At 35.2% G+C, this 25,465-nt stretch overlaps 7 protein-coding genes and 1 non-coding gene across 14 annotated transcripts; 2 read left to right on the top strand and 6 right to left on the bottom strand.

Moving 5' to 3' along the window:
• Positions 1–228: 228 nt before the first annotated feature.
• Positions 229–1,428, bottom strand: LOC104751820 (uncharacterized). Its single transcript, XM_010473860.3, has 3 exons — positions 1,299–1,428; positions 727–944; positions 229–530 (listed from the first exon to the last, which is right to left on the bottom strand). The coding sequence occupies exons 2-3, from the start codon at positions 931–933 to the stop codon at positions 444–446; spliced, it is 294 nt and encodes a 97-aa protein (XP_010472162.1). The 5' UTR covers positions 934–944; positions 1,299–1,428; the 3' UTR covers positions 229–443.
• A 387-nt stretch (positions 1,429–1,815) lies between these two features.
• On the bottom strand, positions 1,816–5,827 carry LOC104751818 (protein transport protein SEC23 C). 4 transcript variants are annotated; one of them, XR_015584947.1, is made up of 11 exons: positions 4,524–5,438; positions 4,284–4,445; positions 4,088–4,202; positions 3,871–3,946; positions 3,620–3,795; positions 3,454–3,535; positions 3,033–3,110; positions 2,787–2,948; positions 2,428–2,691; positions 2,232–2,336; positions 1,816–2,058 (listed from the first exon to the last, which is right to left on the bottom strand). XR_015584947.1 is itself a non-coding variant. In XM_010473858.3 (11 exons), exons 1-11 carry the CDS (start codon positions 5,436–5,438, stop codon positions 1,924–1,926), a joined length of 2,298 nt encoding a protein of 765 aa, XP_010472160.1. In that variant the 5' UTR covers positions 5,439–5,827; the 3' UTR covers positions 1,816–1,923. The 4 variants fall into 4 exon arrangements, 1 of the variants encoding a protein (XP_010472160.1); XR_015584948.1 differs by having other exon boundaries at positions 4,060–4,198; XR_015584949.1 differs by having other exon boundaries at positions 4,088–4,198.
• LOC104751819 (universal stress protein PHOS32) lies at positions 5,550–7,392 on the bottom strand. Its single transcript, XM_010473859.3, has 5 exons — positions 6,767–7,392; positions 6,592–6,671; positions 6,121–6,239; positions 5,935–6,011; positions 5,550–5,831 (listed from the first exon to the last, which is right to left on the bottom strand). Exons 1-5 carry the CDS (start codon positions 6,996–6,998, stop codon positions 5,776–5,778), a joined length of 564 nt encoding a protein of 187 aa, XP_010472161.1. The 5' UTR covers positions 6,999–7,392; the 3' UTR covers positions 5,550–5,775.
• Positions 7,393–8,513: 1,121 nt separating this feature from the next.
• Positions 8,514–10,912, top strand: LOC104751817 (putative pectinesterase 11). Its single transcript, XM_010473857.2, has 5 exons — positions 8,514–8,935; positions 9,372–9,531; positions 9,854–10,042; positions 10,187–10,422; positions 10,515–10,912. Exons 1-5 carry the CDS (start codon positions 8,649–8,651, stop codon positions 10,690–10,692), a joined length of 1,050 nt encoding a protein of 349 aa, XP_010472159.1. The 5' UTR covers positions 8,514–8,648; the 3' UTR covers positions 10,693–10,912.
• An 89-nt stretch (positions 10,913–11,001) lies between these two features.
• On the bottom strand, positions 11,002–13,370 carry LOC104751816 (protein RER1B). Its single transcript, XM_087492376.1, has 4 exons — positions 13,138–13,370; positions 12,120–12,485; positions 11,574–11,754; positions 11,002–11,393 (listed from the first exon to the last, which is right to left on the bottom strand). The coding sequence occupies exons 2-4, from the start codon at positions 12,467–12,469 to the stop codon at positions 11,337–11,339; spliced, it is 588 nt and encodes a 195-aa protein (XP_087348502.1). The 5' UTR covers positions 12,470–12,485; positions 13,138–13,370; the 3' UTR covers positions 11,002–11,336.
• Positions 13,371–13,714: 344 nt separating this feature from the next.
• LOC104751815 (putative glucose-1-phosphate adenylyltransferase large subunit, chloroplastic) lies at positions 13,715–18,257 on the bottom strand. Of its 4 annotated transcripts, none has more exons than XR_015584946.1 (15): positions 17,886–18,140; positions 16,646–16,878; positions 16,361–16,483; positions 16,048–16,218; positions 15,873–15,965; positions 15,692–15,775; positions 15,553–15,608; positions 15,380–15,473; positions 15,104–15,252; positions 14,935–15,015; positions 14,770–14,856; positions 14,561–14,665; positions 14,367–14,473; positions 14,213–14,273; positions 13,715–14,117 (listed from the first exon to the last, which is right to left on the bottom strand). XR_015584946.1 is itself a non-coding variant. In XM_010473855.3 (15 exons), exons 2-15 carry the CDS (start codon positions 16,868–16,870, stop codon positions 14,016–14,018), a joined length of 1,575 nt encoding a protein of 524 aa, XP_010472157.1. In that variant the 5' UTR covers positions 16,871–16,878; positions 17,886–18,257; the 3' UTR covers positions 13,715–14,015. The 4 variants fall into 4 exon arrangements, 2 of the variants coding, with proteins under 2 accessions (XP_010472157.1, XP_010472156.1); XR_015584945.1 differs by lacking the exon at positions 17,886–18,140 and adding an exon at positions 17,151–17,580; XM_010473855.3 differs by having other exon boundaries at positions 15,104–15,289; positions 17,886–18,257.
• Positions 18,258–19,066: 809 nt separating this feature from the next.
• LOC104751814 (small ribosomal subunit protein eS25y) lies at positions 19,067–20,289 on the bottom strand. The gene is made up of 4 exons (XM_010473853.3): positions 20,138–20,289; positions 19,963–20,037; positions 19,498–19,632; positions 19,067–19,367 (listed from the first exon to the last, which is right to left on the bottom strand). The coding sequence occupies exons 1-4, from the start codon at positions 20,138–20,140 to the stop codon at positions 19,254–19,256; spliced, it is 327 nt and encodes a 108-aa protein (XP_010472155.1). The 5' UTR covers positions 20,141–20,289; the 3' UTR covers positions 19,067–19,253.
• Positions 20,290–23,295: 3,006 nt separating this feature from the next.
• Positions 23,296–23,379, top strand: TRNAY-GUA (transfer RNA tyrosine (anticodon GUA)). Its single transcript is given in 2 exon segments — positions 23,296–23,332; positions 23,344–23,379. It is a non-coding gene; the product is annotated as a tRNA-Tyr (tRNA).
• Positions 23,380–25,465: the final 2,086 nt, after the last annotated feature.

Here is a 25,465-nt window from a genome sequence, read left to right as displayed (position 1 = left end):
GGAGATATAGAGGTATATTTGTATCCAACATTGAAAAAAGTACCATTCTAACCGGATTTGGATAGGATATATGCAAATTGCTGCTAATTAAGATCTTATACATCTTTTCCCCTCAAGGTAAAATTTGTGTCTAGGATCCGCAGATTTCGAAGTCTTACAAAATAATTTACTTGGTAAGTTTGGTTGTCCATGGTCATGTGTTCATAAAAGTGTAATCATGATAAAGACTTGCATACTAAATGAAATTAGTATAGATAGATGATTAATGCAATTAATTGTCTAGAAACAAGTTATATGGTTTAGAAAGGATTAAAAAGATAGAAGCGGGTGCTAAGAGTATATCAACACCCACAGAAAAGTTAAAACAGCAAAAAAAAAAAAAAAACACTTCATAATCTTCATCTGAGCTCACTAGCTGTGAGTCTCTCTCTCTCTCTCTATACTTAGTTAGGGCTGCCCTGAAGAGGAGCGACGACTTCCTTAGCCTCAACTTGCTTCTCATCCGTCTTCCAAAAGGTCGTCTCGAATATCTAACAACAGATCCAACCACATAACACAAAATTGTATATTAGCATCCTTGAAGATAATAATCATCATGCATTCTAGTCAAATTATGAACAAAAGCATCCTTGAACATGTATCAGAACACACAAGGAGAGTTCCAGATTTTCAATATGAGTTTGTTAGTAGACTAAAGGTGATATAAATAGATAGAGAGGAAAGAACCTTGATCATGGTCTCTTTGAAACAAGTCTTGTGTTCATCCATAGAGGCATGGATGAATTCATCCATGTGATCCTTGAGGTTCTCAAAGAAAGTGGCACTCTCATCCTTCACCCTCTTCCTGCATGATGATAATGGCTCTTGAGGCTTCGGTGGGTTCTCTGTTTCCATGTTCTTCGTCTCCACGGTTTGATTTGTCTGTGAAGCCATTATTAGTTCTCCTGTTCCATAAACAAAGTTATGTTGTTAATCCAAAATAATCAAAAACCCTAAAGTCTCACAAACATAACATCAAACCAAAACCCATTCGAATTCTCAATCTCAACAACAACAATTCGAATCCATCACCCGCAATAAAAAGTAAAAACAAGATCATCAAAGATAAACAAACTTCACAAAAAAAAAAAAAGCAAAATACCCACCAAGTGTTCGACCAAATTCCTAACAGAGATTCAAAACAAATTTCTCTCTAAATTTTTTGCAGAGCGATGAATCTCGTAAAACAGAACTCACCACCAGCATCGTTATAAGCAGATAAATTAATGGAAGAAGAGATTCGAAACTAAGAAATTTACCTGAATCTCTTTGCTTTCTCTGCAAGTTCTTTCTCCTTCTCTCTTCTTCTTCTTCTTCTTCTTCTTCTGTTGTTCTTTTTTTGCTTTCTCTGCAAGCACAGAGCCTATGTATATATGTATAGAGAGTTTCTCGGTTAAGATCATGTGCGGATAGAACACGGTAGATGCCCTTGATGCGCAAGCAACCAAACGCAGCGTTTTAAGAAGCAATTTTTGTATCTTATTTTTACCCGTTTCTTCAGATTTGACCCCTTTCTTTTTAATTGTGCACAATGTATCCCTTGTTGTACACTGTATAAACATTCTTCTAAATTAAGTTTTGACCCTTTAACTTTTATGAATCTTTTATTTGTCGCTCATATAATTATTTTTCGATATGAATGACACCGAGTATGGTTTTTATTGCTTTTCCCTTTTTGAAATGTTAAGTTTGTTTTTGGTGATTTTCCTTATTGATTTAGGAGGTTTTAAACCTTTAAAGTACCTTTACTTTTCGGTTTAGGACACTCTTATGATCAATGTAAAAAGGTAACTTGCCTATAATTTTTTCTCACTTTCTCACGCAAACAACAATATCTATTACGAGTATGCAAAGTCGTTAGCTAAAATGGCGGGCTCATTATTATCACTGAACAATGAGTCGTCTAAGATGATCAAGAAACACAGACAAGCTAACATCATCTGTGAAAATATTACTTTCCCCAGAAAAGGGAGCATCGCCACCATCAGAAGGATTCAGTTTTGCTAGAAGGAACCGAGCCTGCAAAAAAATACACACAGGAAAAGAACGAATCAAAACAACAATAATAACCAACCAATGGACCAGTTGCTACATATAATTTGGTCAGGATATTGGCCCAAGGGAACCTCTAGCTCGGAACTAAAACCAACTTTGGTCGGAAAATGGAGGGATGTGCAAAGAAGGAGAGGCACCTGTGAACCATACTGATCACATATGACAAGACGCGGAGAGGGAAACCTTTCACTGATGATTGTGTCTGTGTAGTCACGAGGTGATTGCAACAGATGCTTAAATGCCTGGCACAAAGGAGACAAGTTTTTTGAACATCACACTATCAAAGACATCTTTTTCTCATATTCTCTTCTAAGGTGATAAATATGACAATACCTGGTGTTCAGGTTGATTATGGTATCCAGCTTTTCGCCATTGGGCGATGGCAGAACCGTGAAATATTACAAGGGTGAAGTATGAATCCAACAGTAGGATTCTGTCAGCTGCAATGGATGCTACATCTAGAAGAATTGGTTCTGGCTGTGAATGGAGTGAGAACGCAACCAGTGAAGGTTGAATCATTACGATTGAGTTAGAAACGTTCTCTCGGTACAGCAGCATTCGGAAATATGCCGTCTCATCTGGGCTGTTGTTAAAGACCTACAAAAGGGAAAGCCAATTGAGCTCAGAAGATAAATTTGTGTGTTTAAACTATATCACTCTATCATGCATATACGAGCAGTGCAAACGAGTACCTGGACAAACTGAGATCGACGCAAGTGAAACACAAACTGCGGGAAAAGTGATAACTGAGCAGACAAGCTAAAGGAAGAAGGATCTCCTTTCTGGTAATCTCCAAACCAGGTGCATAGATTTATCAAAGCTTTGTCAACCCACCTTTGGGGATTAAACTCAAGCTGCAACAGATAAAAAACCTAAGAAACACTAGAACATAATATCATCTAGCTTAAGAAATCTAACTAGCTCTCATCACCGAGTACCTGAGTCTCCATTTTGAAGGAAAGAAGTCGTGTTATGACTACAGCAGCTGCTTCTTGGTCAAAGCCATTGCTCAACTCCTATACTTCAGAAAGCAATTTCAAAGGAATAAATAGAGACCATAGTTTAATGAAGAGAGAAACAGGAACAGTCTAGCCATGTACCAAACAGCTGAAGATTTCTCAAACCTGGCTTCGTTTCACTACCTAGAATGGATTACTAAGAGCATAAGAAGAAGTAAACCTTAAAGTTCTACAATATAACAGGTGTGGCACCTCGTCGCTCATATATATATTATTACACCCACCAATCATACTGGAGTGGCAATATAAATATTGTCCTCTAAACGTTATAAGAATCTCTTTCCCCACTTCATCCAATTGACTCCCTATTTAAGACTGTAATATACTATGTGAAACTTGCCTGTAAGCTTTCGGTTCCCATTACCCATCTTCTTGAAAGAGTTGTTACCCGGAGTCTTGTTTGACCATTTGAGTGCTGATAGCTGCAGAAACATTAGTATTGTAAGCAGAAAGTGCATCCATAACTTGCAATAGTAATTTTAGATGGAAAACTTGAAATCCCTTACTATGTTAAAAATTGAAAGTAAAACTGATTGCTTTGCGATTGCAAAACAATTTCAGCTGTATCCCTTTTAGCAATTTCAAAAACCAAACATATGGAAGTGTTTTTGTCGAGGCCACACATCTTCCATGCACTTGTGTGTCCCTGACCGATGGCAATGTCAGAGCACAATGGTCCTTTCTGCCAACAATCATCAGAAAGTGATCACAAAAAGCTCAAGGAAAAAGGTAAACCTTTGACAGTTTCTTTTGATACCTTCTCAAGAGATGCGCATGGGCCAATAATTCCCTGAACTTTGATATCCTTTGAACAGTTAATTTCAAATATACCACTGTAAGAGAGAAACATATCATCAGAATCAACTCGCTGAAGATGAGTACAGCAGACAATAGGTTGTTTATTTTCGATAACGAAAACATGCATGAAAGTTAGGTAAGCCATTACCATGAGGACAAGCCTAGATCATTTTCACCTGACTGAAACACGCGTTTGAGAGAATCCCTAAAAACTGAGTGGCCAAAACTTTCAGCAAGCACGACAAATCCACCAGTCTGCTCAACTGCAACTTTGAGCTCAGCAATGCCTACCTAAGAGATACACATATAAAATAAAAATGGTAGCTGCGAGACAAGAAAGACTATTACCAACTATTTTCTCCACCCAATCACCTGATCAACGGAACATGCAAAAACATCAAGAACATGTCCCTGATGAACAAGTTGTTTCGCAAGCGTCTCATAGAACTCCACCGCTTTGTGGTAATACAAAGCAGAATCTTTATCAATGTCCTTATGAGAACGAATTGGATCAGAAACCTCCCGAGAAACAATCTACAGAACAAAGATCATCAGCTAACTTCGAGTTTCCCACCAAAGGGAGATGATAATAAAAGACAGGACGAGACTTACAGCTCCAGGGCCTTGAGTGGAAGGTCCTCCTATAAAAGCCATGATTCTAGCAGCAGAGCCAGGAAAGCAAGCTCCTAAGAGACCAGCAGCGATTCTGAGAGCAGCACCAGTGCACCTGACAGGGCGGTGATCAGCTGCAACGAGCCAAGGACTGCTTCCCAGCTCCTCAATAACAGAGTGAAGAGCAAACTGGCAATCCGAAACGGGTAACAGAAACCGTGCGATGTCGTCGGAAGAGAGACCATCTCTAACACCGGCGATAACACCTGAAGAAGGTTTAGGGTTCTTGACAAAGAAACTCAGCTGATCCAAGAGCTGATCTTTGGTAAAATCTTTCTTTCCATGGAAGAAGTAAGATTTAGTGCAGTGTGGGAACCCAAGCTCGTAAACACGGACTAACGAATCGAAGGTAACGAGACCGACGACGGAGTTGTCAGGAAGAAGATCAAGAGCTTGGAGGAGAGACGATTTGAGGAAATCGAGTTCTTCATAGATCAAGCAAGTATCAACGACGAAGACGTACACAGGAGGAGGAGGAGGAGGAGAAGAGAAGGAGTCGCAGAGATACTCAACAGTTGTGGCGTTAGGAAAAAGCTCCGGCGGGAGACTGTTATCGGCGATTGAAGAGTAGTTTCGCGGGAAAGGATTCCGATTAAAGCAGAAAGGACAACCCCAGATAGAGGCGGAGAAATCGACGACGGAGTAAGGGTTTAGAACGGAGCGACAGGTTCGGCAACGAAGAGGAGAGTAAGGTAAGAGAAGGGAGTGAGATCGAAGAGGTTTCAAGAGTGTGTAAATGGCGGAAACTGGAACTTCGGAGTCGATGGCTTGTTGTTCCTTCTTTGTTGCGACGGGGATGATGTTCCATGGCATTCGAACACCATCTTGAGCTTCGAGCTCTCCAAACTCCGCCATGGTTTGACCCTATCAAATCTCTCTATTGTTTTACAAAAGACGCACACCAAGTGTTCGATGAAATGCGTCAAAGAATTCCACAACAGATAATAATTTATACTAGAAGAAACGTAAAAGAAGCTTCGTTTACTTAAAACACATAACACACCATTACATACAATAATCTCATTCCTGAGCAAATGTTTTAATACACAAAACTTGAAACTACAAAACCCCAAATCAACACACACACACACACAAGAACCAAAAAACAACATACAAAGACTGCAACATACACTGAAAGATGGAAAACAAAACAGTCTTCGGTGGAAATACTTGTACGATCATCTTTATGGTTTTAGTCTTTTAGATCCCCTGATCGTTTCCAGTCTACAATCGACTCATCTCCAGCTTCTGCTTGATACAAAATAAGGTTATATAGTTATATACGAGAACGATTTGCGAAAATCACTCGGATGTTACGTTGATGGATTGAAAGATATATTAATGTATGTACCTGTCCCAGGAACAATAATGACGGGAGCGGATTTGCAATTGTGGAAACAATACTCGCTAACGCTTCCTTGTAGCACGCTGCAGACGAATTACAAAAGAGAATCATGGAATCAAGAAACTATAAGAAAAAAAACTCAAAAGATATATATAGATCACAACTAGTATTTTGGTCTTGTATATCTCTAACCTTCTTACTAAGCTCCGGCCTCGTGTACCCAAAATCACAGCCGCAGGCTTAAGTCTCTCTGCTTCCTTGCAAATTACTTTACCAGCATCGCCTTCAATGACACGAGCCACACACTTCACCTATAACATAACAAACCAGTATCAAGCCAAGTCAGTGTATGAAATGCATACATGGACACATGTATGTCCAATCTTATTATTCTCTTATCACAATGTCTTAAAGCAAAACCGCGCCAGAGATTTTGTATCTAAGCAAGAAACGACAACACTAAGCTGCCTACACAGCAACAACATATGACTACTACCATATTGATTCTAAGGTCCAAGTTAACATATTGTTTCTATAGCCAGCCACCTATTTTATTGGATTGTAATTCTCAGACCCTAACTTAGCAATCAAGAAACTGTTTCTCTTCTCCAAATATTATAGAGCAACGCAAAAAGAGAAACATTAGGTAAAGTAAGCTATAACCATGGCGACTTGATAAGCCTCAACAGCGAGTTTCTCCAGCAGCGCTTGGCTCGTCTCATACACAACATCGTTCTTAACACCTACGAAGAAAAAAAAACAGAGTTGGATCAAATCTCCAATTTCAGATCTGGAACACGAAACCGAACTATCAACAAGATTAAGAAAGAGGACGAACTTGAGACAGCGTGAACAAGGTGAAGGGTATCGGCGAGACGACAGAAATGAACAAGAGCCCAGTCAAAGGCGTGTTTGCTATTGGGACCATGATCAACGGATACGATTACATCTCTTCCTCTTCTCCTCTCTCCGCTCTCTCTCTCTAACTCCGGTTCGGGCACCACAGGAATCAACGACGGCAACACCACTTCCCTGAAAGTGTACTCTTCACCCTCCGGCAAAGCCTCCATTTCTAAAGAGGCAAACAAGAAAAAAATAAAGACTCAAACTTTCTAAAAATATCGATTAATGGGTTTGGTTGAGTTTTCGATTTTTAGGTCTCCTTATGGTCTTTGGCGGATTTAGAGAGTCTTTTTATATTTTGGTTTTGGGGGAGTTGGATGTTTTGGTTGCTTTTTGACGCATCGTGAGCCCACAGTTCTCTGTCGGCGGCTTTCCAGAAGTAATTAATACTTTAATTCAATTAAAGTCATAAATAATTTCGCTTATTTTGTTTGTTGTTAAGAGATTCACTCCATATTATTAGACCCAAAACCCTTCATGTGACTAGGAATGTTACAATACTGATGTTAAAGAACATGAGAGAATTCATCATATCATATTCATATGCATACAAACTAATTCAAGACCTAATATGCGATCAAAGCATATAAATTCAATTAGTAAAACAAAAATTCGTTGACTTTGGACAATGTTTCGTTTACCATTTTACCAATCGTGTCGTGTTCTACTTTGGTTTCTTCGTGTTACAGTGACACGCTCTAGAAAGTATACTATACGTGCATTGTTTATTTTGTATTCTTGTAGTTGCAATATAGACATGTATAGCTTAATAATATAGACCATGGGGTTTGATTGTCAAAAAAAAATAATGGAGGAGCATTTGCCATTTGTGATTGACAAAACTATTGTGAGTAAATATGTAAATAAAGAGAAGTATTGAGTCCATCTATAATTTTCTATAGAAGTGGTTTATATTATGGGCCTTTATTAGTTTTTTTTTTTTTTGCCCATTACTGTTTTTCAGTATCTATATTTGGTCTTTGACCTTAATCATACACATTTTTGTTTGGTTATTAGTTATTTACCCACTACAGTTTTCAATATATATTTGGCCTTTGACCTTAATCAGACACATTTTTGTTTTCTTACTTTTTAAACAATTCATAAGTACGCATTATGGATCTCTTTTTGATTGCTAATAGCCTAATACTAATGCAAGAAGCATGCAAGCCGCCAACCCAACACGTAAAGTATATCTCAAGTATTATCTAGCTTAGCTAGTTACTTCAGTTTTAAAAGATCTGGTAATCATTAATGATAACAACTTTTGTATTGAACCAAAACGTGTAATTTGTAACTAAGTGGTTTATTCAAATGGACTGAGGATTCATTTGTGGGTCAAGTTTAAAGATCGAACTTCAGTCCACCATTGTCGAACTGGTCACTATAGACATTGTACATGACAAGAAAATCCGGTTTATTCAAGTTTATGAGAGTAGATTAGGTTTCAACTTAGATGGAATATACCATAATACGATCTAGTGTGTATAGAATTTGTGTCCTAAGAGTTGAAAGTTTGAATCTGTTAATATAAAAATCTCTTTGGCAAAACGAAATGCAATCTTTCAACTTCGATCATAAGAATTCGGCCGCTAGCCAATCCCACCACGTCATCTAGACTTTTAGTTAGTCAACCCATTGGTATGTATATAAAAAGGCTCCTTTATGTGTAAACCAAACTTTTCCAAATTAAAATTTCTAATTCTCACACTCTTGCTTCACGAGTTGAATTGAATAGTTTTCGATTTTCGTTCTTGATTTCTATTTTCATTTGTTTTTTTTGTCATCTGCACAATCGCCAAGACGTGAAACCTCACATGGGTTATGCCAAGATGGCTCTTTATAAAACAAACTCCAAACGTTCAATTGCTAACTATTATCATATCATAATAATCACCAATATTTTCATTCTCTCTTCAATCATATCTTCATCCATGGCTTCTTCTTCTTCGTCTTCCATTGATTTTTCGACTGCTATTCTAATAAGGGTCGATCAATCTGGCAAAGGAGACTTCAATAAGATTCAAGAAGCAATTGAATCTATCCCTCCCAATCTAAACAACTCCCAACTCTATTACATATGGGTCAAGCCTGGAATTTACCGGTACGGTTAAAAATAAACTATGCTGTTAGATTTTATATATTTAATTCTTAAAGGTTAGGGTTTAAGACGTATGGTCAGGCTTTAGATTTCTAAACCTTAAGGTTTAGGATTCAGAATTGTTGTTTAGGGTTATTATTTATTATTTAAAAAGACTATTAACAGTTTAACTTTTACATAAAATTTGAGGGAATAGTCTTTTTAAATAAAAAAATAATAACATTTTAACTTTTTACATAAAATTATATGTTTGTGGATATGCTTCGACCTACTATTTATTATTTTTATGAATTCATTTTTGATACATATATGATATGATATATATTATTTAATAAATAGTTACAATTAAAATGTCTATGCTTGTTTAGATTTGGTGCTTACGTATATAGGTGCTTACGTATATAGGTATAATGCTAATAGGCGATTTAATTGAAAACAGAGAAAAAGTGGTGATTCCTGCGGATAAATCATACATAACATTGAGTGGAACACGAGCTTCCAACACATTTCTCATATGGAGCGATGGTGAAGACATTTTGGAATCACCCACTCTCACAATCTTCGCATCCGATTTCGTATGCCGATTTCTCACTATTCAGGTTAATCTTCATCATACATATATATATATATATATATATATATATATATGCATATTTTGTTTTCCAATTTCAATGTTATACGTTTTGTTTTATTGATAGGGTTTTTATGTTCTATTTTCGTTTCCACTTAAAATATGTTCTTACAATGCTCAAATATTAGTGGATTCATATACACAAAAAGTGTACGCACGTGTAAATGTATTGTAAGCCCAAACAAACAATATATAGAGACCAAAAGACCATATATAAAAATACGTAATTCATCTATAAGGAAAACTACAAGAGACTTATAGTGACGTGTTTTGTTTTGATGCAAGTATAGAATAAGTTTGGGACGGCCGGACGAGCGGTTGCGCTGCGCGTGGCCGCGGATAAAGCAGCATTCTACGGATGCGTGATAACGTCATACCAAGACACTCTCCTTGACGACAATGGAAACCATTACTTCAAGAACTGCTATATTGAAGGAGCCACCGATTTCATCTGTGGAAGCGCTTCTTCTCTCTATGAAGTACGTACTAACTACTAACTCATGTTCACAATTAATTATAATACAAACCATGCATGTACATAATAATTATACAATATATATATCCCATATATTAATCATTTTTTCTACTCTCATTAATTAATTTCTCTGTGTCCTCATGTGTAGAAGTGTCATTTGCACTCGTTGTCGCCTAATAATGGGTCGATAACGGCACAAATGAGAACGTCGGCAACGGAGAAATCAGGGTTTACATTCTTGGGATGCAAGATAACCGGATCAGGTTCCACTTTTTTGGGAAGACCCTGGGGAGCTTATTCTAGGGTTGTCTTTGCTTATTCCTTCTTCTCCAACGTCGTCGCACCTCAGGGATGGAACCAATGGGGAGACTCAACCAAACAAAAGTAACATTTTTATCTTTTTGGTTTATGATTAAGTTCTTATGATTTTTTTTGACTAATCTATACTAATATTGTTCTTTAACAATTTTGTTCAGTACTGTATATTATGGTGAATACAAATGTTATGGTCCCGGAGCAGACAGGGGACAAAGGGTGAAATGGTCGAAACAATTATCGGATGACGAAGCAACCGTCTTCTTGAGCAAGGACTTTATCGGCGGCAAAGACTGGCTCCGACCGGCGCCTTCTCACTTCAAAGTTGCAAATAAATAAATAAATTATTAATAATTCCATCATTTGATTGATATGTCTTCTTCCTTGTACAATTCCATTATAAATATCGCTTGTACAATTCCATTATAAATATCGCTTGTACAATTGTGTGTAGTATTGTGTATGTATAATTTATTTAAACCATATGAAAAACTCTTTGTAAATGAATTTCCATAACCACCAAATGGACTTTAAATCAGTAGAATATTTATTGTTCACAATATAGTTTTTTTTTTTTTTTGTTATAGAGCAACATAGTTTTGGGGACTCATCGAGAGACCGTCCCATGTAAATTCATAAGACTCGTTATAGCTCATTGTAAATGACTAAATTCAAGAGATTATCAAGTAGACAGAGACACAAATAAAAGGTTTTTTAAAAAAGAGAAAAGAAAAAGAATGAATCATATATACAGAAGAGGTACTTTGGGATTAAAGGGAACTAACAAAAAGAACAAATGTTCCTGCAACATATTAAAAACTAATCACCCTTTCTTTGTTTTTTTTTTTGTTTCCTTCTTCCACGTAGCTCTGCTTAACCATACTGGCAAATTGATTAAAATCATCACTACAAAACATTCCAAAATGGTTTAAAACCCATCTCTTTTCCCCCCCTTCTGCAGAGAACGTGGCTGACAGTCTAAATCAATCGGCACGAGAGCCGCCACCGCTGCTCGCAGAAGATCTCCGCCCGCTATATTTCTGTACCACAGATCATACGTATGAGATAAATTAGCAACTAATAACCTCAAACTCTACAACTAGAGATGTTAAAGACTTTGCAGGGATTCGATTAGACTCTAAGTAAGGAAATTCCAATGACTACTTATGTTACTTACTATATCGAAGACAACTAAAATCAAAGTTGTGAAAAACGGTTACCTGTTTTCCGATGCTGAAAGGAATGTACTTGTGCTTAATCATGTGGGCGATCTGGCGTCTCATGGTGAGGACAAAAAGAACAACCCAGTAGCAAAGTAATATGGGCCAGAAGACGGGAACGTCAAAGACCGAGAAGAACGTCATGAGAAAGGCTATGCAGAATGCCTTAGTCATGGAGTACCTGTCACAGATTCAATCATATCGTCACAAAAACGAAGCTACTGTGTACTTTACATGTGCAGTTGTTGAAAAGACAGATGTGTTTCCTTCCTATATGTATTATTCAGGATCGTATTAGAGTGACAAAAACTGAGCAATTTTACATCTAACTGCGATGGCATCACAATCACAACATGATTATGACACAGTGAATGCTCATTGCATTAGCAGCACACTTGGTTAGAAAATGTCATATAATGAAGCGCCTGAATGCTAAAAGATTTTGATGTCTTACTTATCAAGACGAACATGATATGCAATGAATATAATCCCACCACAAGTATTGATTTGCATAACCAGTTAGGAAACAGGCAATAGAGTAGTTACCAGAATTTGAACTCAGGCAGACGGCGGATAAATGGCTTGAACTCATCAGAACCTCGAGTAGGCAGAGTAGCTCCATCAGAGACCTCGAGCTCAGGGTCAACAAGAGGCGACAAGAATCCAATAAGCAGATTCAGGAGGTAGATTCCAAGACCATAGGAGATGATGTAGAAGCCCTGAATAGAGAAAACCCTCAAACAGTAGATAAGAAAGACAACAAGTGTTCCGATCCACCTGTAAGTTGAATGAGGTGTAGTCTTGTCCAGATAGTATTGGTAAACCCTCCATGCTTCATGTGCCTTTTTTTGTACAGGTGTAGCCAACGAACCACTCTCACCACCGCTTCCATCCATCGTGATTCTTGAAAACCTAAAAATGAGTAAAAACACAATACCGTCACATTACATTCTCTCAGACAATCAATGCCATGTTCTCAACCACATCTATTAAACCTCTGCAACTAACCTACCCAACTAATGCAAAGAAATTTTCAGCTTATAACATTTCAATACGCCCCAGATGTATAACCTTTGAACTCACATAGCTTCAACTTGTACCCAAACATTATAAGCAAAACCAAAGAAGAGTCTCCAAGAACATGAAACCATAACATTTCTCACGAAATCTTACTCATAAGACCCACACAACTCCAAGAAATAAAGAAAAAACAACCTAGCTACGATCTCTACAAGTGTTTCGCACAAATAATCTCGGCTAGTGAGTGAATCCAAAAACCCTAAGACTTATGAAATTCATATCTCTCTCTCTCTCTCTCTCTCTCTCTCTCTCTCTCTCTCTTTCTTTCGGATTTCAACAAATCGCGCAAAGGTAGATCTGGAATCGGAGAACTGAATCGTCCCCGGTGAATCGCAAATTCGTCGAAATCAGCATTAAATTAAACGAGAAGAGAAGTGTGAAAGGATTCTCGAGAATCTAAGAATCAATCGGAACAAGAAAAAGTTCGAAGATCAAAAGCATTAAGAGAAGCTTCTGGAAGAAGATGGAGAATCAAAAGACTTACGTATGGTGTGAGTTTAGGAATAGCTTCTTCTTCTTCTTCGTCTTGTTGCTGACCCAAATGAGAGAGACCTCGACGACGCAGCACACAGATCTGGCTAAGGACGACGAGACGACGCTACTCAACACCACCAATATCACAACTCACAAGACTCCGTTTTTCCCTTTTTTTTTTTTTTAATTAATTTAATTTAATTTCGTCGTGCGTTTTATATAATTACGCAAACACGCCACCAATAAAAAATTTGGTTTCGCTGTAAGTACCCCAACACTTATTTTACTTTTCACATTTCACCCCTTGATATTATTCTGTCATTTCTAAACCCAAACTTTTACGTTCATTTCATTAGTTGAAATTTTGGATTAACTGAAGGTTCCTATCTTAATTTATCTGAAGATTCAATCAACATAACACATTGGGTTACTGATTTTACCATTTGTATCAAGATCTTGTTTTAGTCATTCAATGGTTTAAGTATATTTAGTATTTGATTTCATAGTAAATTTTAACTAAAAGTTTGATTACTATTTTTGTAGTATGTAATGTAGGTGTGTGAATGTGGATTGTGACACAAGGACAGAAGATAAAATTGCTTATTTTCTTGGATAATAATCATCAAAAGATTCTAAATACAGAAGGTGTGAAAAGAGAAAGAGAGATCGAGTGATCAGACTTGAGCTCACTGTGTTCTCATTGTTCTCTACATTTCTATCTCTTATATAATAAAAAGTTTAGCTATAAGCTTGAAGCTCTTTCTAAATATACATACACTGCCGGAAAATAAGACCATAGCTGTTGGTCCTCTTTTGATCTCAGGCTTAACAGCCTCCGGCTTCATTGTTGCTCCGCGGTCTAAAAAGACTGCAACTTTGAAGCTTCGTTCATATGACAGTACCGTCTTGAATTGTCGCTTTTTCGACTATCACAGTGATTCCAGATCGAATGTAGAATCCTTCCTCTGGCCTATCCGCTTCTTGAACATCCTGAAAACATTAATATATTATATACTAATGTCTTAATGTTTCAGATCTGTCTTTTAACAGTCGACGAACCGAGAACAAATTCAAGAAAAGCTTACTCCTTTGTTCATGATGACCACGTTTTTACCGATCTTGGCATTCTTGTCAATGATGCATTTCCTACAAAAATCACACAAGTAAACTTTTTGTTTCACCACAAATCCATTCGAAGAGGATTTTGTTTTCTATGTTATGTGTTTTCTGAAAACTTACCTGATCTTTGTGTCTTTACCAATACCTATTGGAACCTTTCCTTCTGCTAATAGTGATGCAATCTCAGATTCAGTTTGGTAGTAATCTGCACCTAACATCAATGTATCCTTTGGAAAGAAGAAAATCAAACTCAGTTTGACTGCACATTGCCTAAAATCCCTAGGATTGTTTTAGATCAGAGATTGAAGATTCACCTGAAGCTCAACTCCATAGTCTAGACGTGACCTTTCACCAATGATGGAACGTTGAACGCTGCATTCTCGCAGGAAACATCCGTGTGAGATTATGGAATCTACCATCTACAAAATCATCAAACCGAAACATACCAAATCAGCAATCATAACCAAAGAAACAGCCACAACGAAATGGGAGTTTTCTCTTCGGAAAAGCTTGATATACATACACGGCATTTCTCAGTTTTGGTTGGTGGGAGGAACCGAGGAGATGTGTAGAATGGAGTGTCTGGATCATAGAACTCAAATTTTGGTCGCTGCGAAAACAAGAACAAAAGGTTGAGATGAAAACAAGAGACCATAATAAGGTGAAAAGGCTGGGAATATGCTTCTACCTCCTCAACAAGAGCTAAGTTAGCCTCATAGAATGTCTTTATAGTTCCAATATCCTCCCAGTAATCCCGGAATATGTATCCCTGACAAAAAGCAATAAAAAATTGTTAGAACACTCATTGTGTTAAACAGTTAAAAAGAGAAGTGGAAGCAAGTTTTCTAAAAGCTTACTTGAACATCATGATCTCTTATGGCTGCAGGAATAACTTCAGATCCAAAGTCATTGGAACTCGGATACTGTCTTGTTAGAAGGTTCAGCAAAGCTTCAGTTTTGAAACAATAAACTCCCATTGATGCTATGTATGGAGTATCTGTTGCTTCTTCATGGGACAGTCCAAGCATTGTTGTGTCAGTTTGCTATCAAAAGACAAGAAGAGAAGTTTTTGAAATGCTTTGTGACTTAATTGAGTTGATATGTAAAAAGAATCGTAAGAAAAAGAACTATACCATTGATTTTAGATCGATTCCTGTTGGTTTCTCGGAGAATTGGATAACACGCCCTCCTCTGCCCATCTTCACTAGACCAAAATTCGATGCACGGCTAACAAATTGACAAAAGACCTGTTTTTAGAACCAAAATTTCACATAGAAAAGGTGTAAAAGAGATTCAAGAAACTAACCTTTCACTGACTGGTGCGCACGAAAGAGTAACATCTGCGTTACTATCTACATGAGACTGTTTAACACATCGGGTTAACGAAACTATAAAGAGGTTTCATGATGAAAAAAAGATCTCTTTAGATTTAGATAAAGAAATACCTGAACAAAATCCATGTAGTTCATTCTATAGAGATGATCTCCAGACAAAATAAGTATGTTCTCAATGTTCCTGTTCTTGGCATCCTATTTAAGCCATCAATAGCTTTTAGACCACTTCAAAGATCACAATGGAACAGACTTGAATACAGATAAAGCATTAAAAGTGATCACAAGTTCATACCTCAAACACCCAGAGGAATTTTCTGACAGCATCAGCTGTTCCTTGAAACCACTTCTTCCCAGCTTCCCCTGGTGTTTGCGTAGCAGCAAGAACCTATTCAATAAGATTTTGCCATTTTCTTGTTCATCGAAAATCCAAAAAAGCTGAATTTTTTTTATTGTTATAGTGTTCATACCTCTACGAAACCACCTCCAAAGTTTATGCCATTCCCAAAATAAGTACGAGCTAAATGTCGATTGAGGGAAGCAGAGTTGAACTGTGTAAGCACAAAGATCTTGTTGATGCAGCTATTTATGCAGTTACTCATCGGGATATCAATCAACCTGTAACATCCACCAACAGGAACCTGCATAATTTGAAGTAGATATGAATCATAATCACATAAAAACATTGTTTATAGATAAGACCCTAGCTCGAGGTTCCTAATGTCCATAAATGTTGTTAACAGCTTTCTCGTAAAGAAAAAACAAAGAAAGATGAATACTTACAGCAGGTGTTGCGGCTCTCTTTGTAAGAGGGAAGAGTTTAGCTCCATTGCCTCCTCCTAGAATGATTGCAGCCACGTTTTTCGGGTCTGCCTTTCTTCTCTCAAACATCGAAGGCTTCACTACCTGAAATAACAAAGCAAACATTATCAAGAATTTTGGACTTTTGCAGGAAACCATTAAGCAGTCTGTTTGAGGCAAGTCTTAAGAAAAGTGTCTAAGGTACGATAAATCTGAGCGACAACACAAAGTAAGCCTAAAACTGAGTATAAAACTGATCAAACATACCATAGCCTCTTTTGGATTATTTGAAGTGGCAACAGCGTAAACAACACCGTGCTTGAACTTTCGATTCCCAAACTTCTTGGAGCCAAAATCTGATCTAAAACGTTTTAAAAAACCATTGTTGTTGTTGATCTTATCACCCCAAAATCTGTTTTCTACGTTCTTGAAACTGAGTTTTGGCAAAATAGAACTGCTTGTCCCCAAGGCAAAGGTGTAAGAAGAATCCATCTTTTTACCTGCAAAAACACACACAAAAATAAACAACAGAAACCTCGGAAAGTTAATAGCAGATACGATTTGCTCAGAAGAATAATAAAAGCTTCAAGTAAAGTGAATAACACACAAAGTGTTTCAGTTTCTATAACTTATTGATATAATCAAGATGGTAATAATAAAATAATCCAGAACCAATTGTTCAAATTTAAGCAAAGTGTTAAAGTGAAACCGACCAGAGAAAATTCTGAACAAAATTAAAAAAACTCAAATACAGTTCTTGAGAGGAGAGTACCCATTAGTTAAATCCTCGAAAGCTACGAACTTTCCACAAACCCAGATGTGAAATTTCTAAAATAGGCACGCAAACAAAAAAAACAAATTGGACTTCCCAGATGGTTCATCACAAACACAGATCTCCGAAATTCTCAAACACACAAAACTCTTGAAGTTTCAGGATACTTATATGCAGACAGCACAACTTTTATCAAAATCATTGTTGGGTTGGAAAGAAACATTCTATACAGAAAAAAGAACCAAATTTGGGATCATAAAGAGCTTGATCCTAAGACATATTGGTATATGCAAATCTCAAATTACTTTGATACTTTGAAACTTACATAGACCGAATTCATTTGAGTACTAATCTCCATTAGGCTTAAAAAGATCATTATACTATGAATGAAGTGGTACAAAGTTTCAATTTTTGTTTTCATCAGCAAACCAAAATAAAACATCCTAAAGGTTTGTTTTTTCTTTCTAGTGTACACTACACTGTGTTAAAAACCAAAACTTAAACACAGTGTTCATGTTGACAAGGCAAAATCGATAATGGGAATACCCAAAACATCGCAAGAGACAAACTTTATCATGTTCAGAAGCTAACAACAACGATCCAGATAGAAGAAGATCTAGAATATTTGAATTCGAAATTTGAAAACCGAGATAACCAAAAAAAAAAACACTAGTATGAAGGAACATTGAAAACATAAACAGCATTTATTAGCACTAGCAGAGTATAAAATCTCACCACTGCAAAGTTAAACTCTGTTTCTCTGATGTTTTGCTGTTCGTTTGAAATCGGAGGAGAAGAAGTCTGAATCAGTGAAGTGCGTGGTTGACGGAGGAAGCTGTTACTTTTTTCTTCTCTTTTTTGGTCCTCTCCTGTGATCGGCCCACGAGAAAGTAAACTTATTTTCTCCCCTCTTGAATCAATCTTTATAACCGAACCTTTCCATTCACATTAGTACATATCTGATTAGTTTGGTACAAGTTAAATATGCATATCATATCACATCAAATTTGTTACTCTTATAGTATAAATGTAGCATATATGTGTCGTTTTGTGCTAGAAAAATAAAATAAAAATGTATCATATTATTGAATTTTAATAAACATTTACAAAGAGGGAAAAAATGATTTGGCAATACATATTGATGTGAGTGAGTCACTCATGTGACTGTTACACTAAACGGACGGCTCTGGTTTGTCCCATATGCTCGCTCTAGTGTAACAACGACACGTTGAACTTGAACCCCCATACTCATCTACTACACGTTGTGTTGTGTTACACAGTCTTCTCACATTTGAATTGGTACCAATTGATGATTTTCAACGGCTATGGTTTCTACAAAGGGTACAATATAAAATATCTAAAACAGCTTTTTTCATGTGTTATGTCATGTGTAGGAAAGGGACGTTTTTTTGTAACCATTTGTATGACTCAAAAGTAGTTAAGCTTGATTGACGCTCAATGTGTTACATAGCTATTGTTTTTCTATTGGATGAATTAAGAAAATTTACAGCCGCACAATTGTCACAACACCATTTTCTATGAATCAAAAAGACCCTTTTAAGTTCATTTTTTTCTAACAAACAAAACTCCTATCATGATAATTAGCGAGAACCATTTAACTTAAACTATGATATTATAAACCGGATTTGTCCGCGCATTGGCAACTGCTTTTGGTGGTATCTAATCCAAAGTATCTATTGCAACTTCTAGATCAAAAGAACCTTGCACCGGAACAAAGTTTATCAAACGTTTTTTGATTTTGATGGATTTGATTCGTTAATCGAATTAATACGTTTAGCAGTTAAACAATTAAGTAACCACTTAATAATTCAGAATATTCACACTAGACCGCAAAAAGCAAAACCAAAACCGAATTGGATAACTCAATGTCATGTAAACGACTGTAAGAGGACAAAAATGAAACGCAAATTCGATTTTAAGTTCACATGATCATCTCAAAACAGCATTCTAAAGAGGTTCTCTGGAGGTACAAAAGAAACCCAAAAAAAAAAGAACTGTAAGAGCTCTGATGATTAATGTATACATCAAAGGACAAAACCCGAGAGGAGATTGGAGAACCAACCCATTAAAAAGTCAAGCTTTTTAAGTGTTGGTGGCACGAGTGTAGATCTGCTGGCTCGAGTGAGCAGAGACCATCCTGATCAAACCCTTAGCCATTAGCTCCCTTATTGCCCTCCTTGCTAGAGACCCATTAATCTGTATTTAGTTTCCCAACAATTCAGACCATAACAATATCAGAGACTTAACATTCAAATCATGTGGAAGTAAACAACACCAAACCATACGTTTCAAAGAATGCAACAGTGATAGAAGTATTGCAACATACCCTCATACGGTCAGAGAGAATCGATGGAGTAATGTGCTTGAACTTAGGTGCTTCAGTGAGAAGCTTGTCATAAGTGCCTTGATCAAACAAGACCATGTTGTTCACCTTCTCCTTTTGCTTTCCCTTGCTCCACTTCTGTTTTGGTTTAAACATAACATTCACAGGAAACAAAAAAAAAGATACACTTCAGCACAAAGATCATAAACAATGCAACATCAAACACAAAGAAAGACATTGTCTACAAAACCAGAGATGAATTACACCAGCTCCTTTTCAAGAAATGAATCTAAACATATACCCAAATCTACTAAAAATCTTCAGCAAATACATAAAATAAACCTTCATTTGCCCAAAAATCAGATAGATCAATCTCACAGGAGACGAAACCTAAATCAATTTCTCATTCTAACCGTAACTACACATTGATTAATCGTATAAAAATGGAGGAAACGAAACAAAACGAACCTTCTTCTTTTGCTTTCCACCTCCGGATTTAGCCGGCTTTGATGACGGCGGTGGAACCTTATCCTTCTTAGGCGCCTGGAAACACACAACATTTCAGATCAGATACTACAATCTCGCAAAGAGAAACAAGGCCACACAGATAATACAGAGACAGATAGAGGGAGAGTGAGTAAACCATGGTGGTGTCGACGGAGACGGAGTAACAATCGGCGGCGAGTAGAGAGTAGAGAGACGAAGACGAGGCTCAACGAGACGACAGTGAGAGCAAGGGTTTGGTTTTTGCGGTATATATATTAGGGTTTCTGAGTTCTCTGTGTTAACAGGCTCGAAAAAGCCCATTTCTGTTATATTTTTTTAACTCAAAAATCTTTTAGTTGAGCCCATACTAATATAATTATTATATAAAAAAAATATAATAATAATAAATAAAAAAAGTCAAAAACAAAACAAAAGCATATCTCTTAATTAATGTTTATGTTGTGATTATAAGTTTCGATCATCATCCCCATCGATCAGTTTCTTCTTCGTAAACAACCCTTTTGCTTTATAAATTGAAAACTCTCTCTTCTCAACCTATATATTATTAAGGTATGCCCAGTTTCATACCAGGCTACCAGCCGATAAGCTCCTTGACGGCGTCGAAGGAGAACACGACGATGGCTAAGGATCGGATGGATGCGAAAGCAGGAAAGAATAGAGTCAACTTGACCAAGGCTGCGGACATGCGGTGACATATTTTTTTTAATAAATATTTTAATCATTCTATGTTCTCAACTAAATTTTTTGAAATAATAAAATTATATTAACATAATTAAAAGAACTAAAATTACAACAAAAAAGTATGTAATAATTTATTATAATTTATCAATATAAGTATGTAACAAAAAAATAGTTTTCTATATTATAATTGATCCTAACTAGATATGATAAGATAAAAATCCCCAAAATCACAACGATCATTTACAATATAACAAGTTCTAAAAAAAAAAAAAAAAAAAAAAAAAAAAAAAAAAAAAACCAGTTGCCAAGCGTGATACACACTCTCATTAGTTAATGATACATGGCATGCGCGGACTCAAATTTTTTCCTTTCAATTTGTTGAATAAATTCAGCGTTACTTAATCCACATTGAATTTTTTTAGTTTTTTCAATCAATACAAAATACAATAAAACTTGTATGTTTTTCATATGACACATCAGTTTCAATATTCAAGCTGGTGTTGACACATCAGTTAACATCAATAGCCAATAAAAACATTTAAATTAATTATAGACCAATTAAAAAATTAGGTCTAATAAAAAAGAAAAAACATGGTCACTAAAGAAAAAAGGCCATTGGATCATTATTGTAAAAATCCATATGTGTGATAAAAATATTACAATAATAGACCATAAAAGATGTGTGATAAAAATATTTTCTGTTAGTCAAAAAACTTGTAGTTGAAACAACCGTTGCAAATGTCATCAAAATTTCCAACGGTACATCATTCACCACCTTCGGTTTGAGTTAGAAGCATATTATGATGTCGATATTGCATGACTCTCAACTTTAGAACGACATCATTACAATTTAGTTGGCAACAGATAAAATAATTATACTAAATTTAACTAGATAAATAAATAAAAAATAAGAATTCAAGAAGTGAAAATTACAAGTAAAGATAACTCATCAAATTCTAAAAAAAATATATGTTTTACAAATTATATTTATACTAAAAAAATATTCAAAATAGTATCCCGTTGTTTGTCATATTTTACATGTAAGAATGTAAAAATTTGTTGTCAAAAGAAAAAATGTAAAAATTTGATTTGTTTTTCTATTTTTTCTTTTAAGATGTTGCTAGATTAACATATATAGCTTGAAGAACTTAATCATAAGCTTGTCAAGTGACTAAGCTTCCAACATGATCCTAAGCTTTTCAAGTGATTAATGGTTTGTAATCACAAAATTTATTTGGTAATAAATTTAAAATATATTCAAAAACTAAATTTATGAAATAAAAAACTCAAGTATCATATGATGATTTAAATAATAATAACAAAAAAAATACTATTGAAATTATCAAAAACTTATGAATTGATGCTAAATAACATATTAAATTATTAAATCAAAAAAACAAACAAATATAAAAAAATAAAAATAAAAAATCAATTTCACGGCGTAGCACGGGTACCAACCTAGTACCCATAATAATGTGATGATTCAACTATTAGATTCAACAGCTGCAATGCAAATAGTCTAATAGGTGAACATTAGTGTATATGGTCTTTAATTCTATCTTTGTTATATAGAGTGTAAGTGTATGGTCTTTAATTCTCTCTTTGTTGGTGGTCTTTTTTCATCATACCCTTCTTGGGTTGGGGTCACATTCTCACATTCACCTTAAATTGCGTCATAATTACTATAAAATGTAAACAGCAATAAACACAAAAGTAAATACAACCTGCATGTTCTACTTTTCTATATCTAATTGCAATTGCAAACGAATAGATGAAGAGATATTTACAGCTCCTAAAACTATAAATATCTGGCTGTTCTTATCATAAGCTCAATCATACTATAATATCTAGATACTTATTTTACAAATACAAAGTTTTTTCCTAACAATAATATCTAAATATTTAAAATGTTTTTGTTTCTTTTATGTGCACACCAAGCTTATATTAAAATAACTCGAAAGTAATGATCATATTATTATAACTTTGTAATCATCAACGAAAAAAGAACTATATATATCTTTATTTCTCATACAATCTTGTACATCGATCAAACCCAAAAGTTACGATGATCCTTAGATCTTTTATTCTATAATTAAACAACAGACATTGATTTGACAATTAATACATTATTCATAATGGCATAATGCATGCAACGTAGATGGTCAGATAGCTAGTGCAAAAGCTACCGTTAAGGTATTCTTTGCAACCAATCTCCTTGCCTCCCATATCCTCATTTACTACATCCGTGAATGGCGATCGCAGTCGAACGTCTCTCTACACCTCCGCGGAAACATTCTGGTCATCAACTTCATGCATTTCTTAGCATCCACTTATGCATTTTTCAAAAGTTAGTTTATTCCACGAAGCCCACATCTTTTATCTTTGCATATCATCACAATCTTCTGAAAAAATCTTAGTTCGAGAAGCCACATTTTTTATGTCGAACTTTTCATCTGAAACCTTGTATTAAAAGAATTCGTAGACGATATATGATAGAAGTAGAACTTCATATGGATTATCCCTTCACTTAGTCCCATGATGGGCTATTGGGCTTGATATTTAATCTTAGTATTATAGGCTTTATATAAAATTATGATCATTAGGTTAGCAAACCCGACCTTAGCTCAGTTGGTAGAGCGGAAGACTGTAGTAGTTGCTGTAATCTTTAGGTCGCTGGTTCGATTCCGGCAGGTCGGATTTTTTGGAACAAAGTTAAAAAAAAAAAAAAAAATCTAAGGAAGGAGTATAGTACAGTAGTTCCTTGATAAATAAGCTCAGCTTAATTTGTGACACTGAATCAGCATGCACTCACATGCGAGGGGAGGAAATAAATGTTATAAAATGCACGTAAAAGATGTACACTACGAAAGTACGAATTTTAAACTAATCACTACAATCAACTTGAGAATTAATTATAGTATATATTAGGATACACAAAAGCCAGGTATGAATTATATATGAAACTCAGATTCTGGTTCTTTATAGATTTGCCACCATGAAAGGGGTCACACTAATTAATGAATAATATGAGATTTTGTTTTTTGGCTAAGGATACATTGTTTCTTCTCAGAATAACATATAAGAAGAATTTAATCAACTAATTTTATGAGTTAAGGTGTATATTATGTGTGCAGTAAAGCTCCATTATCTTTAAATCTAAGTTCAGATTATCGTTGATGATAAAAGAAAACAGTTCATAGATTTTAAAGTTCCCACATATACATTTTAATGTTAAAGAAGTGTTCTCTTGTGCCCCATGAGGTCCAATCATTTCTCTATATAAAGGGAATAATTATATTAAATTATCAATCAAATAACTCTAAAACGATTTCTGTTGTATTTATAGTTTCTAAAGTATTAATTATATACGTATGTATGTTGGCGTGATATTTCTTTCTACAAAACGAGATTTATTTACATTTGTGACAGTGAAAAACTTTTACTGTAATAGTTATGTTTTTGATGTGTTTGATCCAATAAATTAGAGCTTTTAGAGAGAAAAAATTGAATTTGATTTTTTAATTTGGTTGATATAGTCTTAGTATGATGTGTATCCACTTAGATAAAAAAAAAACTCAAACTATGACACATATTAATATGTACTACTACTGGAATTGGAACTGTAATAAACCAATTAATTTACATATAGTGTTAAACCATAAAACAGATTTACACGAACAGAAGTTATAGAATAATTGTAAATGACCATATCGGTCGGTCTTTCACAAATGAGAGTATGTGAATAACTGTTAGGTTCAGGTTCAGAAAACTTTTCGTTGACCATAACTCAAATTAAATTAGGATCTCTCGGTTGCTAATATGAAAATAAGTCGTAATTAAACAAATTATGGATAAGTGTCTAAGAACACGTAGACTATTGATACTTCACAATTTGCATATTGTTTGATTGAAGCATCGAATGACACGTTACACTTATAAGCAATTATGAAGATGTCTTTTAAAGAAACGAAAAAGAAGTGGGGCTTTAATTTTGTTCAAAGTGTATCCAATAACACAATTTGAAATTGAAATGAAACCACATATACATACTTTTTGGTTAGAAAGAGACAAGACATAAAGCAACACATTAACAAAGAGAAGTTGTGGAACTATAAGCCATTTCTCTCAATCTCTTAGTGAAGAAGTAATGGTTTCTTCTATACATTAAATTATGAATTTAAAATATGGGTGATTTGGAGAAGTAAGCATGTTTTAGGTGGAAAATAATTTTTTAAATTTCGTTAATATGCGATTATAATAGTATACTTTATATCCCACAGGCTACAGTACTATAATTTGGTACGATGGCCAAACTTTGTAAACTAACTAATCATTCAAGTCCTAAAAACTTTTGCAATAAAGTTTATTTAAATATGGTGATACGCATTATTTAAAGAGATTAATTCATTGTGATCGAAATCAAGAACATATTAAATGGACATATAAACCTAATGGCGTGCTGCTTTTATGACTCGGGTAAAATAATTACAAATGGATGAAGATAGTGCATGAAGCTAATTTACCAATGAAACTTAGTGAGAAATATCCCATAGACATACACAAAGTATCTATCGAATTTGCACCTACCTACTATAGAGAAAATTTTGCGTCATAAATTATAATGATGATACGTTTGTGTATATATTTTTTATAATTAAATTATTGAATATTGTTGCCTATAATATGACGACTTAGAGAGTTAATATTTATTCCTTCAATTTGTTTCATTTAAATGAAAAGTGTCATTTAACTTAGAAGTATAAAATATTTTATGTGGCATTGT

Source organism: Camelina sativa, chromosome 16 (genome assembly GCF_030686135.1).
Source record: "Camelina sativa cultivar CO46 ecotype springtype chromosome 16, ASM3068613v1".
NCBI lineage: Eukaryota > Viridiplantae > Streptophyta > Magnoliopsida > Brassicales > Brassicaceae > Camelina > Camelina sativa.
Note: the sequence above shows the minus strand (reverse complement) of the source record. Positions and strands in the feature narration are given on the sequence as shown.

Coding starts and splice junctions, on each gene's coding strand:
- LOC104751820 (XM_010473860.3), bottom strand. CDS start 933: ATGGCTTCACAGACAAATCAAACCGTGGAGACGAAGAACATGGAAACA. Junction 531..726: donor TCAAAGAGACCATGATCAAG/GTTCTTTCCTCT, acceptor ATCTGTTGTTAG/ATATTCGAGACGACCTTTTG.
- LOC104751818 (XM_010473858.3), bottom strand. CDS start 5,438: ATGGCGGAGTTTGGAGAGCTCGAAGCTCAAGATGGTGTTCGAATGCCA. Junction 3,796..3,870: donor CATGCGCATCTCTTGAGAAG/GTATCAAAAGAA, acceptor GATTGTTGGCAG/AAAGGACCATTGTGCTCTGA. Junction 2,337..2,427: donor ATAATCAACCTGAACACCAG/GTATTGTCATAT, acceptor CCTTTGTGCCAG/GCATTTAAGCATCTGTTGCA.
- LOC104751819 (XM_010473859.3), bottom strand. CDS start 6,998: ATGGAGGCTTTGCCGGAGGGTGAAGAGTACACTTTCAGGGAAGTGGTG. Junction 6,672..6,766: donor CCTTGTTCACGCTGTCTCAA/GTTCGTCCTCTT, acceptor TTTTCTTCGTAG/GTGTTAAGAACGATGTTGTG. Junction 6,240..6,591: donor AGGCTTATCAAGTCGCCATG/GTTATAGCTTAC, acceptor GTTATGTTATAG/GTGAAGTGTGTGGCTCGTGT.
- LOC104751817 (XM_010473857.2), top strand. CDS start 8,649: ATGGGTTATGCCAAGATGGCTCTTTATAAAACAAACTCCAAACGTTCA. Junction 10,043..10,186: donor GCGCTTCTTCTCTCTATGAA/GTACGTACTAAC, acceptor CCTCATGTGTAG/AAGTGTCATTTGCACTCGTT. Junction 10,423..10,514: donor GGAGACTCAACCAAACAAAA/GTAACATTTTTA, acceptor AATTTTGTTCAG/TACTGTATATTATGGTGAAT.
- LOC104751816 (XM_087492376.1), bottom strand. CDS start 12,469: ATGGATGGAAGCGGTGGTGAGAGTGGTTCGTTGGCTACACCTGTACAA. Junction 11,755..12,119: donor CTGCCTGAGTTCAAATTCTG/GTAACTACTCTA, acceptor AATCTGTGACAG/GTACTCCATGACTAAGGCAT. Junction 11,394..11,573: donor CTTTCAGCATCGGAAAACAG/GTAACCGTTTTT, acceptor TCTGTGGTACAG/AAATATAGCGGGCGGAGATC.
- LOC104751815 (XM_010473854.3), bottom strand. Junction 15,776..15,872: donor AATTCCTCTGGGTGTTTGAG/GTATGAACTTGT, acceptor TGGCTTAAATAG/GATGCCAAGAACAGGAACAT. Junction 14,274..14,366: donor GGTAAAGACACAAAGATCAG/GTAAGTTTTCAG, acceptor TGATTTTTGTAG/GAAATGCATCATTGACAAGA.
- LOC104751814 (XM_010473853.3), bottom strand. Junction 19,633..19,962: donor GTGGAAAGCAAAAGAAGAAG/GTTCGTTTTGTT, acceptor AAACCAAAACAG/AAGTGGAGCAAGGGAAAGCA. Junction 19,368..19,497: donor TTCTCTCTGACCGTATGAGG/GTATGTTGCAAT, acceptor AACTAAATACAG/ATTAATGGGTCTCTAGCAAG.